We start from the raw sequence: 18,950 nt of genomic DNA, 5'->3' as shown, positions 1-18,950 counted from the left end.
TAGCTCTTTTCACAGTGTGTTTGAAAGTGTGGCTCTACCTGTGCTTGGTACAAAGAGTTGCTAGTATTCTTCAGAGCTGTGATGTTTCTCTGTAAATATGATCTTCCTCCTCTGTCAGTTCCCCAGAATGCTTCACCTGGTGCTCCATTGGTTGCATGGGGAAGAACCTGCTCCCTTTGGTGCTGTGGGGAATTGGCATTCAGCTCTCATATGTGAGCATCCCATCTGAGGCTGGTTGATGAAGGGCTGCTTGTGAGACTTCAGCTACATTCTTCAAGCAATTTTAGGATGGAAAACGTTATCAGAGTTATTTAGCTCTTAATTCCTTTAAATGAGTTGTTTTGTAGCTGCTGTGAAGCTTAGGAGATGGGGAATACTCAGAAAGGTGTCACAGATTGCTGGTTGCAGCCCCCAGTGGCAGGGAGAGCACCAGGAATTGTTCTGCAGGATGGTGAAGGGCTGAAGGCCACGTGCCCCGGCTGCGTGTCTGAATCCTCTGGGTGTTGGAGGGCTGAGTTCATGCTAAATCTCTCCAACTAGTAGGTGCACAAACAAGGTGCTCTCTTTCTGCTCTAGTCCTGGTTTCCATTCACACAGTGTAAATGAGATCTCCTCATTTTATCTTCACTGAAATTAGCTCATAGTTTATTGAGGAAATGCACTGATCTGTGTGAACACAGGCAGCATCACCTGCATGTTGTTTTGTTCAAAAGCTGAGCTGGAAGTTGGACACTCACGTTTTGTCCTGCCTGCAGGTTAATTTGAGCTGCCCAGCTGATGCCTTGCAGTGTGACAGGCCTTCCTGGGAAGGGTGCTTCACCTTCAGCAGCAGCCCTGAGCCTGGGGATATTCCAGAACCCTTGCTGAAGTGCGTGATGCAAGCTAACATCGGACTGTAGTGAAGGGCATACAGATCACATAAGAAACATAAAATGTCTGTCTTTATAATCTCGAGGAGATGAGTATTTATTTCTGCTGTGATCTGGAACTTCTGATTTTGAGTTTTCTTAAAATGAGGTGCCCGGGTGTGGTGCAGCAATGCAGAGCCCACTGGGTCTGCCGGGGGGTGAGAAGAACGTATTTCTGCAGGGATGTCAGGCTGCTTTATTGCAGGAGTGCTTTGTTTAGAGTCATTTAGGTGCTTCGTTTGATTAACGCTTAGGTTAACGTTACTAAGGCAGCGTAAAGCACCTCATGTCCACTGACTGCACTTTAGATAGGAAGGTACTGTAAAAACGGAAAATGTTGCTTTTAGTTTGTTTGAAATCAGCTAAAAGCAATTAAAAACCGGTTGATTTAAGCGAAGTAAGTTCCTATCTCCTCTCACGCCTGAATTCAGATCTGCTTTCCGATGCGAGCTCTTTGTGCCGCCGCTGAGGATGTCTGGGCTGTTTCCCGAACTATGATCAGGGCTCGGCCGGGATGTGCGGGCCATGCAGCAGAGCTCGCGCTCGCGGTGGGCAGGAGAGGGGGAGGGCCGGGAACCGAGGGCCCCCTGCGGGGGAAGCGGTGCCTTCTGAGCGCCGAAAGAACGGCGCCCAGAGCTACGAAGCCCGACTAGCAGGCGCTGACACGAGCCCCAGCCGCGCTGGGACTCGTGAAGCGGGTCGGCCCGTCGGCAGAGGTGCGGGCGGCGCGTCACCCCACTCCCAGGCTCGCGGCGGGACAGGCCGGGCCGAGCGGGCCCCGCTTTACGGCCGACCCCGGGGCGGGCTTAGCAGTCCCGCCCCGCCCCGGTAGCTCGAGGCGCAGCCCGGCCCCTCCCGCCGGCTCAGCGGCGGGCCCGCGCCGCCCCCTCCGCCGCTCCCTTCCCCCGCCCCGCCGCCGGCCGGCGGAAGGACAAATAGTCCTTCCCGCATTGTTCGGCCGCGCAACTTTCGGTGGCCGCGGCGGGGAGCGGGGCCGCCTTCCGCTGGGGGTCCTCCCGTCGCGGGCTGCGCCGAGGGGCGCCGGGTCGAGCCCGGGGAGCGGCGCCAGGCGGGCACGGCCAACTTCGGGCGGCCGCCTCGCCCCGCTCCCGCCCTGCTCGCCGCTGCTCATGGGGCTGCGGGGCGGTGCTGGAGGCGGGCTGCGCCCCGCGGGGTCGGGCGGTGCGGGGCCCTGCGGCGTCGCTGCTCCGGATGCGGCTCTGCCCGCAGCAGTCGTCCTCGCGGGGTCGGCGGGCACGGTGAGCCGCTGCGGGACGGCCGCCCTGCAGGGCCCTCCTCGGGGCGCTCCTTGCGTTCCCTTCTTAGTTCTTAGGTTTTTTTTTTTCCCCGGACAACTTTCTGCTTTTTTTAATGATTTCGTCTCGGAAGATCTCCCACAGGGCAGGCTGAAGCCTTCGCCTACACCGCGGTAGCCAGGTGGAGCTGTGGGTGACTTTCAGTCAGCGCGGCCCCACAGGAGCAGCCTTGGTTGGCAGCAGCAGAGCTGTGTGCCCCGTGCAGCCACTGCTCCGTGAGCAGCTGCATCACAGCGCTTCCCGCAGAATCCTTCCTCTTGCGGGCTGTTATATAATAAATGTTATATAATTTTAATTACTGTGAAGCAAATATAGGAGGCAGCAAATTCAGTTATCTGTGAGATGAGCTGCACTGATCAGTGCTGCGGTTTGAAGGCCGGGTCACTGCTGTCCCATCAGGTCATTGGTGGGATCCTTCCCAAAGCCTGCCGGAGGAGGAGGTGCAGGAAGGACAGCGGGCCTCGCCAGGAGCTTTGTTTGAAACACTCCTAATGGCAAAAATCTTTCATTAAATTTAGTTGGCCTGAATTGGGCTCCCCAAGAAGTGCTGTGCCCACGTTGGCTGCAGAACATACAGATGTGTCCCTACCACTGACCTCAATGGGCATCACTGCCTGGCCTGGGAGGTCTGCTGGCAGTAGCAGCAGAGGGCTCAGTGCTTCGGGTGAGGGCAGGAATTTGTCTGCGGAACAGGAAAGATTTTCTTTCTTCTCTGTGTTAATTTGCTGAGCAATAACATTTATTATGGATGAAGTGCTGGCTGCGGGTGCACGTTTTGTTTGAAGGAACCTTTCCAGCAGAAACTCCATCCTGGGTCAAACGCTCGATTTGGGGAGCACCCGGAGAGTTCCCCCAGCCTGGGTGGTGGTGATGGATTAGTTCCGTGTGTGTATTATTTAAGAATAAATAAGACAAAAGGAGACATGCAAGCGTAATGATTTTATTCACACAGGCATGGTACATTAAATAGTAATCCGGAGTGCATTTTCTCACATCCCCGAATGCACAACAGCTGTCTGCTGTACCGAGTGTTTGCACTGTACGGGGCGGATGGAAAGCAATTCACAGTGACTGAGGAGGCAGCGTGTGAGTGTGATTATGTTCAGGGTTTTGTGCTCAAGTGATTTGGTTTTTATATTCCTCTTAATTTTTTTATGTCCTGTGTGTGACTCCTCATCACTTTCACCACCGCGGTGACGCATGCAGAGTGCTGCCGTTGCCATCTGGCAGCGCCGCTTCCCCGGCTGCTGTGGCTGGAGCTGACCATGGCTGTGCTGGGACATCGGCTGCCAGGGCCGAACTGCAGACTGACTGCTGTGCTGCCAGCCGGGAGCTCACTCATGGCCCTCGTGAGCAGGTTCAGGCACCCGCTGCTCGCACTGCTTCACGGCAGACCTCAGAGTTCTCCAAGGAAAGGGCATTTGCCTGTAAAAACACAGTGTGTGTTCATTGCCATAGGAAATTCACTGATACAGTGGGGAAAGTGTCTTCAGGAATTCAGCCCTGCCTGCAGGAGTTCTTGTGAAGTCCCCAGCCAATGATTGGCATCTGTCATTGCTCCTACGCTTCTGTGCTGCCCATCCCACTGCTCCCTAGGCGCTGCAAGCCCCTCATTTCTGGAGAAGCGAAAGCAAAACGATGTAACAGTTGCAGAAGACAGTGGCACTTCCAGCAGCAAGGAAGGTACCTTGCTTTCCTGACAGAGCTGGAAGAGTTCCACTTGGTGTGATTCCTGCAGTGCGTGGGGTGCATTTGTGCAGCTGTAAGGAGAGAACCACAGCTGGGGGCTGAAGCAGGAGCAGAACCAGAGGTGATTTCGTTGCTGCAAATTAAAAACAGTGGTCATCGACTGATCCGGAAGGATTCCAGTGGCTTCTCGTTCACTGTTTTGAAGTCTTAGTGAGGTCTCTTTGGCCATATTTTCTCTCTAGAAATCTGCAGTTAGTCCAAATAAAAGAGGTGTTTTTTTTTTTGTTTGGTTCCTTTGGTTTATTTATTTATTTATTGTGTTGACCACATTGGTTCCTGTTTTATTTTCTGCATATGACTGGTAGGAAGAGGATGTATTGGCTATTAATTTTAGCCCACTGTCCCTTGTGGGGAACAAGGGGAATTTATAGGGAGTGGCAGAGGAGAAAGGGTAGGAGATAAGCAGCAGCTTCGGAAAGGGGTTGGAGGTTGTGGGAAGAGGTGAGCTGATGTTACGTGGACACAGAGAACTGTGCTTTGGCGCTTAGTGCCCTTGTTATGTTAGTTTGGTCAGTGTGAAATAGGGGGGTACAAACTGAGTGGAGAGGTTCCAGATCTGGCCTGTGCACCCAGTACTGGAATAGGTGAGATCTCTGCTTTGACTTCTCTCAGAACACAATATGTGATAGTTACAAATCAGCTTCACGGCAGTTTTGGTCAGGCTACCTGCAAGACTCTGTTTTGGAGCTGCTTAGGGGGTTTATAAAGCTGTACCCCATCTGTCATGGACTGTATGGGCAGATCGTCTCCCACACCAGCGGCAGGGCTGCGCACAGAGACCTACAAGTGGGAGCCTTACAGCCTCTTGTCAGATGGCAAATAAAAAGTGCTGTTTTTTGGAGTAAAGTTTTAATTTTAAGACAATTACATGACACTACCAGTGACTGTTAGCAGAAATGGCAGTTTCACTGCACATATATAGGGGTCTTCCTGGGAACCGCTGTGTGGAGGACAGGCCCTGTGAGGTGTGGGATAGCTCTGTTCTGTGAAGTATTATTCACACAGTAAAGGGAAAAGTACACTCTTAAGCTGCCCGGGGTCAGCGCCGCTGCCCCGCGCTCACCCCTCTGAGGTGTTCTAGGTTCTCCCGGGGTTTTAAGGGTCCTTTTTCATTGCCATTGTGCAAATCGCCAGCGGCAGTTCTCTGTCAGCAGCGCGGAGCGGCCGGGAGCGGGGCGATGCCCGCAGGTGCCACCCGGGGGCTCTGTGGGACCCGGAGCCGCGTCGTGTGGAGCGGGCGCTGTCGCCGGGCCGCGGGAAGGCGGGGGAGGGAAGAGAACTTCGCAGCGGGACAGGGAGATGGAGCACAGCGATCGCCTGTGCTGGCGGCAGAGCTCGGGCGGCAGCGTATGAGAACGTATTGCAGATATTTCAGAACGCGTGCACTGCTACCAACGCCGCTCTGAGGTGCGGGATGCGGCGCGCCGGGAGGGGTTACCCCGCAGTGCTTCGTGTTCCTGGCCGTGAGGGGCTGCGCTACACACGGCCCCAACACCAGGCCGGGTTCGGAACCCCCCCTTCCCCCGCCGCTGCCGGGGCTGTGCGCGGCGCTCCCTCCCTCCCTCCTTCCCGCCCGCGGCCGCCCGGCACGGCAGGGGTTAAGGCGGCGGCGGCGCTCTGCGCGGAGGGATACGGAGCCGGAGCCGCGAACGTGGTGCTGAGGCTCCGTAAGCAAAAAAATGTCCGCCTGAGGGAAACCCACAAGTTCCTTCCAGCGGGGGGGGAGCGCCCGGCTCGTCGCCTCCCACCCACCGCGGCCCGTCCGCCGGCCCGGCCCTGATCGCGGAGCGCGCGGGGGCAGCAGGTAGCGGCGGGGACGGAGAAGTTGGGACGGAGCGGCGCGGGGGGGAAGCGGCGGGCGGGCGCCCGGAGCGGAGGGGCGGCGGCCGGGCCGGGGGCCGCGGGGCGGGAGAGGGGCGGCGGGCCGGGCGGGAGGCAGCGCCGCGGGCGGCCTGAGGGGCGGCGGCGGCGGGGACGCGCTCGGTTCCCGGCGCTCCCGAAGGAGCGCGGCCCGGCGGGCGGCCCCGCGAGTCGGCGGGGAGCGGCGCTGCCGAGCGCCCCCGCGGCGCCGCCGGGCACGAGGCGCAGGCCCCGCCGCCCCTCCTCCCGCCTCCCGGCGCGCACGCTTCTGCCCGCGCGCTCCCGTCTGGCGTCGGCGCGCGGCGCGCGGCTCGCGGGGGCGGCTCCGGTCCCGAGCGCGAGCGGCGGCGGCCGCGGGTGGGGGCAGCGCGCGGAGGGCGGCGGCGATCATGGTCGGGCGGCCATGGCCGTGCTGAGCGGCGGCCCCGCTCGGCGGCCCCATTGTTGCCGGGGCGGTGAGTCACTTAATCTCTCGCTAATTCCGCAGACTTCGCCGCGTCGCGGTTGTTTATTTGCTTTCCTTCGCCCGGGGGGGGTCTGATTCTTCGCGGCCCCGTTGTGGAGCGGTGCGCGTCGCGGGAGGTGGGGGAGCGGCGGGGCGAGGGAGGAGGACGGGCCCGAGGAAAGTTGCGGAGAGTTGGGCGGGCGGCGGGGAACGCTGCGGCTCGTTCCCCCCCCCCCCCCCCTCCCCCCTTGGGCCCGGCCCGCTGAGCAGAGCTGCTCTGTGCCCGCAGGACGCGAGCGGAGCGCGGGACGATGAACGCGCAGCAGCAGAGGATGGCGGCGATCGGCACCGACAAGGAGCTCAGCGACCTGCTGGACTTCAGCGCGGTACGGACCGCGGGCGCCTGTGTGGGCTTGGGCGGCCGGGCGGGCTGTAATGCCGGCGGGGTCGGGGGGTTTAAGGCGGCAAAATCGCGCCGGCCGCCGCTGGCCTCGGCCGGTCGTGAGCGTTGGTTGGGCGGCCCCGTGGCTCTGGTACTGGGGATCCTCTCTTTGTGGGTTGGTTTTGCGCTTCTCCAGACCCGAAGGAAACAGGAGAGCTGTAGTAACGGCAACTTGGACTCCGAAAATTATTGCTGCTTTATGATACTTTCGTTTTAACAGACCTTGGAAAAGTGTTTGGTTTGGGATCGTGATAGCCAGCTGACTGCCCCTCTGCAGCTGCCTGTATGCGGTGGCTTTGATTGCAGAGATCGGTAAGGAAGGTGCTTGGAGCAGTCAGGTGTGAGCTGGGTGGCTGTTCTGAGCTACAACAGCAGCACTGGGCCCTTTTACTTATGTGCTATAAGTTGTGTTCCTGTACAGCAGAGCTTTGTAGTACTTAGAAGCTGCCAGGAGTATTCTGACTTACTGAGTTTGTGGTCCTGAAGGAGCGTCTTACTCTCTGCTTATCTTCTAGCAAAGTATAAATAAAATACTTGTTTCCTATTAGCTTTCTCTTAAGTGTATGGACTGGGTTAGTAACTCAGCTCAGGATTTCAAAGCCAGCTTATACACCTCTTCTTCTTTTGCAGATGTTTTCCCCACCTGTTAACAGTGGGAAGACCAGGCCAACCACGCTGGGCAGCAGCCAGTTCGGAGGATCAGGTAGGATGCAATGCATTTGAGATCCATAACATTGATGTCATCAGGGCTCAATGTTTTTAGCTCAGTCCTCACGTGCTTGAGTGGATACCTTCGTTATATGGATTCTTTTAAGACTTTCAGATGAATTAGAGGTGCCTGGTTTGTATTGGCTTTGTTGCAATTCAGAGCAAAATGTAATACCACAGCTTTGCTCTCTGCCTTCACCTGCCTGTCCTGATGGGGTGAGGTGCTGGGTATGTCTGGTGGTGCTGAGGTGCAGCACGTCCATCAGGTTGTCACATCAGGAATGAAGGCCTTTTATGTGTGACTTTATCAAACTTAGCTGGGCAGTAAGTATTTGAAGTGAAATATCGAGTAACAAAATACTCCTGACTCAAGAACCTATTTTAGAATTCAAAGGAAACGTATGAGGTGGCGACTAACTTTGTAACAAACAAAGAGCAAAACAAAAACAGCCAAACAAAAGTCCATCTAATACTCCCCCCGCCTCAAGCCCTGGAATTTTAGGAGTAACTGCCAAGATGCCACCAGTTAAGAGGTCTGAATCAGGTCTGATTTATTTTACTGTGTTATTTGAGCAGTTTGGTAAAGGTTGCTTACTGGCACAAGTACAAACCGTGATTGCTCACGGCTTCAGATGTATACTTCAACAATGTATAAAGTAGCAAAAGTCTTTTTTTGTTCCCTTCTGTTTCTCCCTTGAGAGCCAGGTTCAGTGCAAGATGCACAGTTTCCTGGTACTGTGTAGCTGTCCAAATTTAGACAGATATTTTCTCATATTGAACCTTCCTCTGTGCATCCTGAAAATGAATAATTGTAATTATACGTTGCAGTATTTTGCTGCCTGCTGTTTTCACTGAGGTACACTTGATGCCTACTTTCAGAAAGTTTTAAGCTAAGCCTCTAAGACAACATAAATGTAATTTTCTAAAGTAGATGTTTTGTATGACATCATTCTTGGACAGGGCTTAGTTATTAAGGCTTCTAAAACAGAATCTAAAGTAGTAACTTTCTGAAGTGACTTGGTGGCTCTTGCTGGTTTGGGTTTTAGCTTTTCTGTTTGTGATATTTTTATGAATACGAGGAGGTGATATATATGATTTTACTTAAGGTTAATGAAAACAAAGGTTTAGTTAAGGTTAATGAAAACAAATGCCAGTAGAGGAGTGAAGTGGCTGATGGAAGTTGTGCAGTGCTATTGGCTGTTTACTTAATGCATTGTCGGAGCTGTCTCTCTGGGAGTCCAAATGTTACCTTGAATTGTAGTGACACGTGAGAATTCTGGTTATTAAAAACACTCTAAAACTTTGGAGACTCTTTAGAGACCATCTTCCACATTTAATTAATAAAAATATGTGGTAATTGTTGAATAAATATTTTATTTCCTAAAACATGTAAGTAGTTTCCACTTATCTTTACAAGTAAATTAAATTATTGGCAGTAGTGAGATGGTGATTCCATGTGCAACACAGTTAATCTTTCTTTTTCATACAAATATTCAAGATGGTTGTTTTTCAAGCACGTTTTGAAGGAGGTCCAGACAGCTAAAATTTGTTTCAAGAAGCACAATTTGAAGATTTCCATCCCCCTCCTTCTATGCCTTGCTTTTCCTGAACAGGTGGAATAACTTACTGTTGAATAATGAAGTTTTCACTTCTAGTTTAGGTCTTAGGGCAGCCCTAGTTACTGTGGTTTGCCCTCTTCGTAGGAATTGCCTCCCCTGCTCTTTGTGGCTGGCCCAGGAAAAAAATAATATCTAAATACTGAGATTCTCGGGGGGAACCAGTGTTACTGACTTCTTGAATTTCTTTACTGATAATGGTGTATCATCACATAGATATGATCACGAGCAATACAGTGCAGCTGTCTGGCAATCTACATCCTCAACTGAATTCCCCTTGGCGCAGATAATGTTACATAGCTATGGATTTTAGTTCAAAATGTTTCTAGTTCGGAGATTTACTAGTTTATGGAATTATATGCTTTAATTCCTGTAATGTTGCAACAGCCAAAGCCTTGACTTGGGGGGATTGCTCTGTAGGGTGATAAGGGGCCAACAACTTCAGTGTGAGTTGTGTTCTGAGTCAGCGTTTGGTGTTACAGGGAGACCTTGAGGAGCTCACTGACCAACTACAGGCATTTCTAGCACTGATTTAATTGTCATCTCAGTTTAATTTCAAGTATTCTGTAGCTTGTAGGCTGTTTAATACTTTCTTTTTGTGTTTCTTTTTAAAAATTAGCTTCTTGTAGTGGGGAAAAAAAAAAGTATTTCTTAAAACTCTCTTATGAACAAAGTGTACAGTATGCACAAGTTCTTTGAATACAGAACGGTGCTGCCTCTTACACAGACTTCCTGTGATTTTGATGACAGTGAAAGCTGTGCAGTTTGCTTTGCTGTCTTACCCATTAAACACCATTTTTTGATGGTGGTTAGTCTTTTTCCTGGGGTCTTTGCAAGCATACTAAAGGAAGATGTTTTCTTAGTTGGAGCAAGACTTACTTTCTGACTTGTAACTGTAGAGTTCCCTTTTTTTCTCATTTCAACTTTTTATAAAGTAATTTAAAAAATGCCCAGAAATGTTCCCTCATCTAAGCTGCTTAGAGAGGCAGCTTAATGGCTCCCATTAAGTGGGTGAAAATCAGTTGGCCCCCGGTTTAGAAGTTACTATACAAGGATGGTTAGGTTCTGCTTGGCTTTACTGTGTGGCTTTGTGAAGTCTTGGCAGTACCAAGGTGTATGCTCTTAATTCTGCAGAAAGAGGCTTGATCTGGTACAAAAGTATTTTTCGTGTCCATGCTGTAAAATGTGTAATTGGATTGCATAGTAAGAATGGCTGATGACTGTTTTCTGCAATTTCTGAGAAAGTGCTGCAGTGGATTAATACGTGTGCACTATTTTGACTAAAAGCTAGCTCGAGTCTTCAGGAATGTGTGGTGTCGGGGGAAGCTTGCTGCTGGTCAATCAGTTATGAATGAAAGCTGCAGATGAAATAAGTGAGCTAATCTGATGTATCATAGTATCTTATGACAGTAAGTCATGTAAGCTGCTGATAAAGTCAAATAACTTGGTCAGACTTGTGGTGAAAATAAACATATTGGAAAAGCAACCTGATACGTAGCTCTGAGTTAAGCTACAGAATACTTCTTGTCACTGCTGTTGTTATATTCTCTTGTTTAAAACAACTTGCTATTTCTTCCTCCCATGAAACCAACTTGGGAAGATAAAGCAGTTTCTGTGTTAGATATTGTGAAAGTAGAAGGCAGAGATCACACATATTCTCAATCAGGCTTCTAAATTAATTGATCAGACTTGCAGATTTCATTTCAAATGAAATATTTCCATGTTGCTGCTGTGATAAGTAGCAGTATTTATAATTTACAGTGAAATCTTGCTTTATCTTGTTTCTATCAAAACTGAAAACTGTATACCAGTACAAACCTGGGTGATTAGCCATTTTGGCCTTTATTTATAATAATCTTAATTAAAATCCAGTTAGAATATTTAGATGCCTGCCGTAGGCGATAATGCTGCAATCTTCTGATGCTTACCAACAGGCCTGATTTACATTTCAGTTTTTTCCAGTGATTATTATTATTTTTTTTAATCTCAGTTGTGGTACTGTAAAATAAAACCTATTTTACTTCTTCTTCCCAGGACTTCACAGATGCTAAAGAATAATACACCTGAGTCTATATTATCTATGGCCTGCAATCTTCAGTTCTTGTAACTTATTCATTCTACTGATGGCATTATTTTTGCGTGTAGTTATATGCACGTGTGTGAAGTCAGTAAAAAAAACCCTGATAATATGGATGTATAATGGGAAACCAAGACATAAGAGTTGAAGCAAGACCAACAGGTCCAGAGCTGAATAGTAAAAATACTGTGCTTCTGCTGCCTGTAAAAGTCTTCTGAAGTACTTGAAAAATGAGTTCATGTTGTTGGCTTGGGCACCAATTTTGGGTGTACTTGGGAATTGCTCACGCTATGCTCACATGCAGAAAACCCTTCAGAAGGCATCTGTTTAGGTAGCTGCTCCTATCAGTTTTGTTGTCTTGTTTGCAAAGTCAAGAGGTTGTCCTTTCCACAACTGTCTACTAATCTACCCATTTAGTAAGGAATGTATTGGGATAGTCCACTAATTACCGACTTTTTGCAAAGACTTTTCAAGCTGATAACCTGCCATTATTGTGAGTGTCCCTGATTAGGGCCCTGTGTCTTGAGGCTGGACTCACTATCAGTTCTGCTTTAGCGGGTTTGCTACGTTAGCAAGCAAAGGTTTCAAGATTATTGAAATTTGACTTGGTTACTGTTTGTCAGTTCTCGAAACAGTGATTTTGTTTTTAGTGTTGCATTTGCATTTCCTTCCTAAAAAAAGGAAATCCAAACAAACGAAACCAAAACCTTAGGAGTTATCCCAATGTGCAATGTTTTAAATGCTGCATTCATTAATCTACAGCAAGTGTTGAAGAGAACAGGCACTCATAGCTGTGATGGTCGCAGAGAAAACTACAGAAATATTTTTGTGTGAGTGTGAAAATGAGTTCTTCTAACCTTTCAGTATGTAGTATTTTATCAGAGCATGAATTCATAATAAGAATCAGTTTTCTGATACCATACTGATATGTTATATATTTCTGGTACAGTCTTCCTTTGAGATATAGAATATTGCCAATGCCCCTTCCTAGTTCTTGAATGAAGGTGTTGATAAGAGGTCTCATATAGTCACATAGTCCTACAGTCATAGATGTGTTAGACTGTGACATTTTCCTATGCAAAAAATAAGTGGAAGGCCTACAGTTGAGGAATTTGATGTGTGTTTTTGTTTTTGTCATTAAAAAAAGGTGTTGTGACCTTGTATATTCTTGTTTGCTGTTAAAAAGAAGATAAGCTTCCTTTATGTTATACACTGGAGATCTAGGATGGCTTGTTGAAGCGAATGCTGGGTCGTGCTTTATCTTTAATGCCTCCTCTTTCCACTGGCTCCATGAGAAGCAATCCAGCAGGTGTGGTAACCTGGTAGTTTCTTCTTGGGTGTGAGGAGCGCTAAGTTGCCTCCTTTCTGAGGAGCCTGGTGAGAGTTCTGAGAGCCTCATGTTTGAAAGGAGAAGGATGTCCATAGCTTCATTCCCATCTTGTTGTCTGTAGGAGACCCCCACAGATCACTCTTCAAATGGGCCAAGTGCAAGTTTGATGAATATTTTGGGCTGGATCCCTCATGTACTGCATTTAAAAGCTTGGGAGTGATACGGTGCTAAGAAATATGTGAGTGCAGCTTGCCTGTTAGCAGTCTCCATCTCACTGTTGCACTTTCTCCCTCTACTTCCTTTATCTTTGGAAAGACAATTTCTCAGGGTCTTTTTCCCTGAACATTGAAAGCACAGTGTGGCTGAAGAGCTGCTTCCATACTCCTGTTGAAGAAGAAGGAGGAGGAGAAATAAGTAGGACAGATGAAGGGAATTGTTAACTCAAAAACCATCTCTCTGTGGTTGCGAAGACACTGAGGTGTGGGTTGTTTGTTCTTTAAGTTCTCGGATAGGTGTTGGGATTCTAGCTTGGTCACCTGATAAGTGGGTGTCTGTCAGTTTCCTATTACTGTTGGCCCATGCTTTTGAAAATGTAGGTGTTACACTTGAGGTGGTGGTGTGAGCCTCATCAAGTGGTCACAATTTCCTTGCTGCCTTCCAGATAGCTAAGTTTTGATTCTTAGTAGCATTTGGCCTTCTCTAGCATTCTGTTTTGGGAGACACTTGAACTCCTCAGTGAGGGGCAGTAACTTGTAGACAACATTCTTTCAGAGAATTAATTTGGTATTTCCAGCAGTCAGTTTTCCCTGGGCAGGGAGCAGTGATGTGAGCACCACGTAAGCAGGTGTAGCATCTGACCTCTGCTACGTGTGTGAATGTTCCTGGGTCACAACACAAGGAAGACGCCTGCATTGTTATCTGTGGGTGCCTGCAGAGGAGTGTCCGGAGGTTTGGAGAGTTGTCTTTGTGGCATGGTGTGAGGAACGGGGTTTGAAGTTGCAGTTCTGTTTTTGGATTTACCCAGGCAGCAGTGTTGGTATAAATGTAAACGTGAGGACAAAAGAGTGAAGTGGAAGAGGAAACCTGAAAAGGGACTGAGGAAAAATTGCACGTTACGAAGAGATGTATGAATGACATTCCTACACGTCTGTGTGCTCTGTAATTGCTGTTGAATTGGTACGCAGTCCCTTGGTTACCAGGGAACTCAATACATTTAGCTTTTGCTAGAGGACTTCTGTTTGTTAGTTTGGTGTGGTTTGTGGGATTGTTTGACGGGGATTTTGTGTTCAAGGTTTGTCATTTGTACATGAGATGACAAAGTTCCCCTTCCCCCTGACTTTGTTCCAGCTGTCACAGAGGACTTAGCCCCTTAGTAATGCTGTATCAAACCAGCATGCCGGCTGTTTGTCGTGGTTCCATTTGGTCTGTAGTTGTGTCTACAGACGTCATTACATGAATGTAGTGGATGTACTATATGCAGTACTCTAAACTTTGCAACAGAAACTGTTTTTTTAACTTGCTAAAATGCAGTGAAAATTTCCTAAGTTGGAAGTTGCATCAATTGATTTATGAGTAGGGCGACCTTTAAGGCATTCCTATAATAACCTAGTACTCACTCTTCACAAGCTCCAAGCTTACTGTTGTAAAAATTGGAAGATGTGACTGAATTTTAGTTTACTAGATCTCTCGAGCTGAATTCTCTGGACTACTAAAATAATTCTATTACTATAATTTGGAAGGATCACGTTGTTTGGGATATGAGAATTGAATGTATGTTGAAGCTTTGTAAAATTTCCTAAATTACCTATAGAGCCTGATGTGATTTCTGACAGAAAAATAAGCCTCCTGCCTTAAAGTTCCTTCAGAACAAGTGTCAGGTTCTCACATTTGAGAATTCTATTTCAAGAATTAATTTCATTGAGTAGAGTGTGTTCTCTAAAAAGCTTTGTTTGTGGAGGCATCATCTAATTGAATGTAACATGTTACTATGCTAGACGTGCTTTTTTACACTTCTGAAGAAGTCTGTAGCAAAATGAGGTGAGTTCTGTGTGTTGTCCTGTGGAGTCACTCAATTTAAATAAGAAATAAAGAAGAGAAGGTGCTGCGCGTGAAGTATGTGATTAAGATTGTTACCGGGTACCCTTAATTATTATAAATTGGTATGTATACCTTAATCACTGTTTTTCATAACTGAGCATTGTAAGAAATGACAAGTGAACTGCTATTACTCTAAGGATAGGAAATGTAACTGAAAATCTTTTTTTCTATCTTAAGGCATAATGCCTTTTTAATTTTTTATTTCTTTCTTAATATGGGAGTCCAGAAGTTCCCAGTTTTAATGAATACTTCAACCTGAAGATTTCAGAGTAGCTGCAGCCTTTCTGAAATGCTACAATCCATTATTTACTGATGGTGGTTGGGAGAAGGTTTTTTTTCTGTTATGTGTCTGAGATGAGATAATGATAATTTTTTTAATGTATTGAATGAAAGCTTTGTTTATTTTTTCATTTGTAAAACAAAGCTGTGTTTGTAAACAACATTAAAAAACATAAAGGAGATATTTTTTTGCTGAAGATGTTAACTGAATACCAAGAATGATCAGAAAGAGCAGCTCTTGTTATATTTAATAATGTCTTACTGTTTTCAGAGGATAATCGGGCTAAAATCACCCAGCCCATCCTTAGGACTTTGTTGGATTCTTCTCGTATGATGAGGATTTTTTTGTTTCTGGGAAGCAGGAGCTGAAATTCCTGTAAATACAAGTCTTCATGTTTTTACCAGTGTAATATGGGAAGATAATGTTGATCAGATCAAACTGATGTGGTGGTGTTTTACAGAAGTGCTTGGAAGAGGAGACTTGATGAAAAAGGTTTACTTTACAGCCCAGTTCATAGGGTGATGTCCTCTAGGAATGCTAGTAGAAAAATCAAGTAGGGTTGTCTTGGTGAAGGTGGGTTTTATACTGCAATAACAGTGCTATGGGAAACTGCAGAAACCATTCAAACTATAGAATTATATTTAAAAAGAAAGGTAAGAAGTGCACAAAACTCTCCTATTAGACAGAATTTCTGTTTTTTTAGGTGGAAGAGTGTAGAGTTTGTGTAATGCAGAGAACTTGCTTTCATTGTTTTACTTTCCTTTGGGAAAGGCTACAGGAAATATTTTGCTCGTGTTTTGTCTCTTTGCTGCTGAGAAGGTTGAAGCAGTGATGTTATGCAGAACTGTATTCTGAGCCTTATGTTTTGTGAGAATTGTATTTTAGTATTTTCCTTCCTTTTAAAACATGAAGATAAATAGCTAAGGGGACGTGTCTAGTAAAACAAAGCCCAGTTTTGGTCACTTCTAGTTGCATACGTTTTGTGGGTGAAATGCTGGTGAATGTCATCGTGTGTGTGTTCTGTGTGTGATGTTTGTAATGCAGCATCAACGGAAGCTTACACTTAATTTGATAAGAGCTTGGTCTGTGATGTTACCAGGTGTCTGTTTTTATTCAGTTTAGACTGTGACCAAAATATATTGTTAATTTAAATATAAATATCATTACCTTCGTGTTTCAATCCTCCCATCTTCCTCCGTCTTCAGGTTTTACAGTCTTTATTGCACTGAGTGTTTCCAAGGCTTGCCAAAAACAATAAATGCACACGGATTGGTGGTTTCTATGTGTACTACTTCCATTTCTAACATCTGTGTAGAAGTACAAAATGACTGTTCTTTTCTTTGAATGAGGCATGTAGAATGGAAGCAGACAGAAGATGTAGCCAGACATAAACCTTACTACGATTTGTACCTATTAGGATATGATGTGTAAGCAAAATGCAGATAAATTAATTTTAAATAACATTGCTTTACTACCTTAGTTTCATCTTGTTCCATTGGAAAACAAGATTAAGCCTAAAACAGATAAATCCAGGATGAAATGACTGAATTTCACATTCTGGAGATGTCTTGTAACCAAGCGTCTCCTGAATTTTCTACTTTGTTGCATTAGTGTTAGGAGGTGCAGTGAAAACAGGCTTGAGAGAAGTCTGAAATATTCTTAATTTTCTGTGGGAGAGTGGAATTCTGTGTTTATATTCATATTTTTTGTTTTGAGTGCAAGATACTATTGGCTAGTGTGGCTGCCCGGTGAGGTGATGAAGGCAGACAGCTTTGCTCGTTGAACGTCTCCTGTGTTGTGACGTTTTGATGACTTTCAGTGTGACACCTATACCTGTTCCAGTTTCTTCAGGCAGCAGCTCCGTGAGTCATAATCCTTGCAGAACACAGCTTAAAATAATCACTGATTGTTTCCTTGCAATTCTGTTCGCTGCCCACTGCAAATAAACAAGAGCAGGAATGACAATATCATTTAATCCTTTAATGTTTGCTCTTGACGTGCGAAACATTTTCTTGTAATAGAGAAGTAATCCATAAGGAGGGTAGCTGCTCTTTCATCTTCCTGAATGCTAAATGAGGCTAAGGCTTTTATGAAAAGAGGGCAATTTAATGAAGATGACCGAGTTTTGGAGTAATGGAAAGCTTTTGTGTATTTCTCTAAGTGATGCATGGTGCTTACTACAGCAGAGTTCCAATGGCTGCGTTCTGTAGTGTGGCTTTGTGAGATTAGCGTTCGTGATGCTCAGATGCCAGCATGATTGAGTGGTGCCATAAATCAAGACTTGTCTCCCTTAGTCTGATTTGTAAAATAAATGCACTTCATGTGTATAAATGTGTGTTATGTCTGAAATGCATTCTCTGGTATGTGTAAGGTTTTTGTTTTAGTATTATTTACTTGGACGTTTTATTTGGTAACCTTGAGATTATACCTGATACTGTGTTCACTGTCCTCAGTAGAGGGTAGTGGTAAGTGCATGAAGGAAGGAGCAGTAACTTTGTCAATATCACTTGTGGCAGGAATGTCCAAATCAGGCATTTTTCTTTCAAATGCTTATAAGATGCTGAATTAAAAAAAAAAAAAAAAAAAAGCAGTGAATAAACAAGAACCCAGAGCAGCAAAAATGCATCATCTTTTCTTCCCTTTTAGTTATTACCGAGTTTACTTGGAAATGCTTTTTAATAACCTATACTACTACTTTTTTAGCAAAGCAAATTGGATAAGACCTGATATTTCAAAAGGAAGTAGGGAGAGGCTTTAAAGGATGTGAGACCTTACTGTTTCCAGAACGTGTTCTGCCAAGTGTCTTTTAGGCCTTCATAAATCAGGAGAAGGGACCTGTAAGTCAATTTCTATAAAGTGGGAAGTAGTCAGCCTTTATAGAAGTTTTAGTGCTGGTTTCAGTCTGCTTTATGAAAACTATCTGTAATATAAGTACAGAAATGGATACGTAACTTACATTTCTAGCTTATCCTTTTTATGTCTTGAGTTAACTGTCTAGTTCCTTTGTAGTAGTATACAAATGCCTACAGATATTGGAGCAATATAGTCTACCTGCTTAAAACAAAATGTTGTGTAAATAAATTTCAAGATGTATTGAGGCTGTATATGCATGAATTAATTTCAGGGTAGGTTATGAACAATTCTAAGAAATGATATCTTTAAGAGTGATACAGTAGAACCAGAGTTTATGTATGTGTATGTCCTTTACATGGATTAAATCTGCTTCTGTTTTCAGGATGTGTATGGAGTACTGAACAACAGCTTCAGTCATCTGCTCATTTGCTGTGCACCAAGATTGCTGTGTTCCTTTATCTTGTTAGCAGAAATTGGGAGCGCAGAGGCGGCGAAGGCCTGGCTATGGAAGATGCTTTGTAACATGGCTTATATCTAATAATGGTTCTATTCCTTGTGGCCTTTTGGTAGCCCATATTAGTTTTACCAAGCAAATGGCATTTTTTTTTTCTCCCTAGATTCAGCTGTTTATTTTTAGGGAATAGAAGTGCCCTGTGAAATACCATCCAAAAAAACCCCTGCTTTATACCTTACATTTCTGCAAGTGAAAATTGGTGTGTATATGATAACGTGACTTGTGTTTCGGTGAGGAATTGGCCAGAGTTTGGACATCGCTCATGTGTGTGTCATAGGATGTCTGTGACTCGGGACTGAAGAACATGCTGTTGCCATAGCAATGCAAGTCCTTTTGAAGGCAGAATTCTTGGCAGCGCTGTTGCATCTCCTGCGGTGCTTGGTGCGTTCATCTGAAGGTATCTGGTCTGTATGAGCACATAACTGGTGGAAAGAGCAGCAAGAGTAGAATGTCCTTTGTTGTAACTGACTGTTGGCTAAACCCGTGTTCATAAAGCTGCAGCTTTTAAAACTTTGTGCTGTGAGCAATTCTTATACACGAATTCCTAGCTTGAGTGCTATGTATAGTGAGTGTATGAGTGTATATAGAGATGCCATAACAACTAGCTGATATTTGTTGCTTAAGTACTATTCTTTGACTTCATAGTTTCCTACAGCGTGTGTCCTTTGCAGTACCTGGTTTTCAGAGTTTTTCTTCTGTGGTTTTGGTTACTGGTAACCAATTTTGGTTGTGGAAATCTGTTTCTTGACTTACAG

General features: G+C 46.0%; 1 protein-coding gene across 20 annotated transcripts in view; it reads left to right on the top strand.

Moving 5' to 3' along the window:
* The window catches only part of TCF12 (transcription factor 12), a 186,820-nt gene that overhangs the window by 29,003 nt on the left and 138,867 nt on the right, over nt 1–18,950 (top strand). For 8 of the 20 annotated variants that reach the window (XM_040706221.2, XM_015278769.4, XM_015278770.4 and 5 more), the window contains exons 1-3: nt 6,195–6,288; nt 6,568–6,664; nt 7,351–7,423. In XM_040706221.2, the coding sequence (XP_040562155.1) occupies nt 6,590–6,664; nt 7,351–7,423 (148 nt within the window). In that variant the 5' untranslated portion in view covers nt 6,195–6,288; nt 6,568–6,589. Of the gene's footprint in view, nt 1–5,179; nt 5,381–5,612; nt 5,778–6,194; nt 6,289–6,471; nt 6,665–7,350; nt 18,593–18,950 lie in introns of those variants that run through there. The other 12 variants (XM_040706216.2, XM_040706219.2, XM_040706213.2 and 9 more) reach the window with 4 other exon arrangements.

The sequence above is a fragment of the Gallus gallus genome, chromosome 10 (genome assembly GCF_016699485.2).
Source record: "Gallus gallus isolate bGalGal1 chromosome 10, bGalGal1.mat.broiler.GRCg7b, whole genome shotgun sequence".
In the NCBI taxonomy this organism is placed as follows: domain Eukaryota; kingdom Metazoa; phylum Chordata; class Aves; order Galliformes; family Phasianidae; genus Gallus; species Gallus gallus.
The sequence above is the reverse complement of the archived record's forward strand: the minus strand, read 5'-3'. Positions and strand labels throughout refer to the sequence as shown.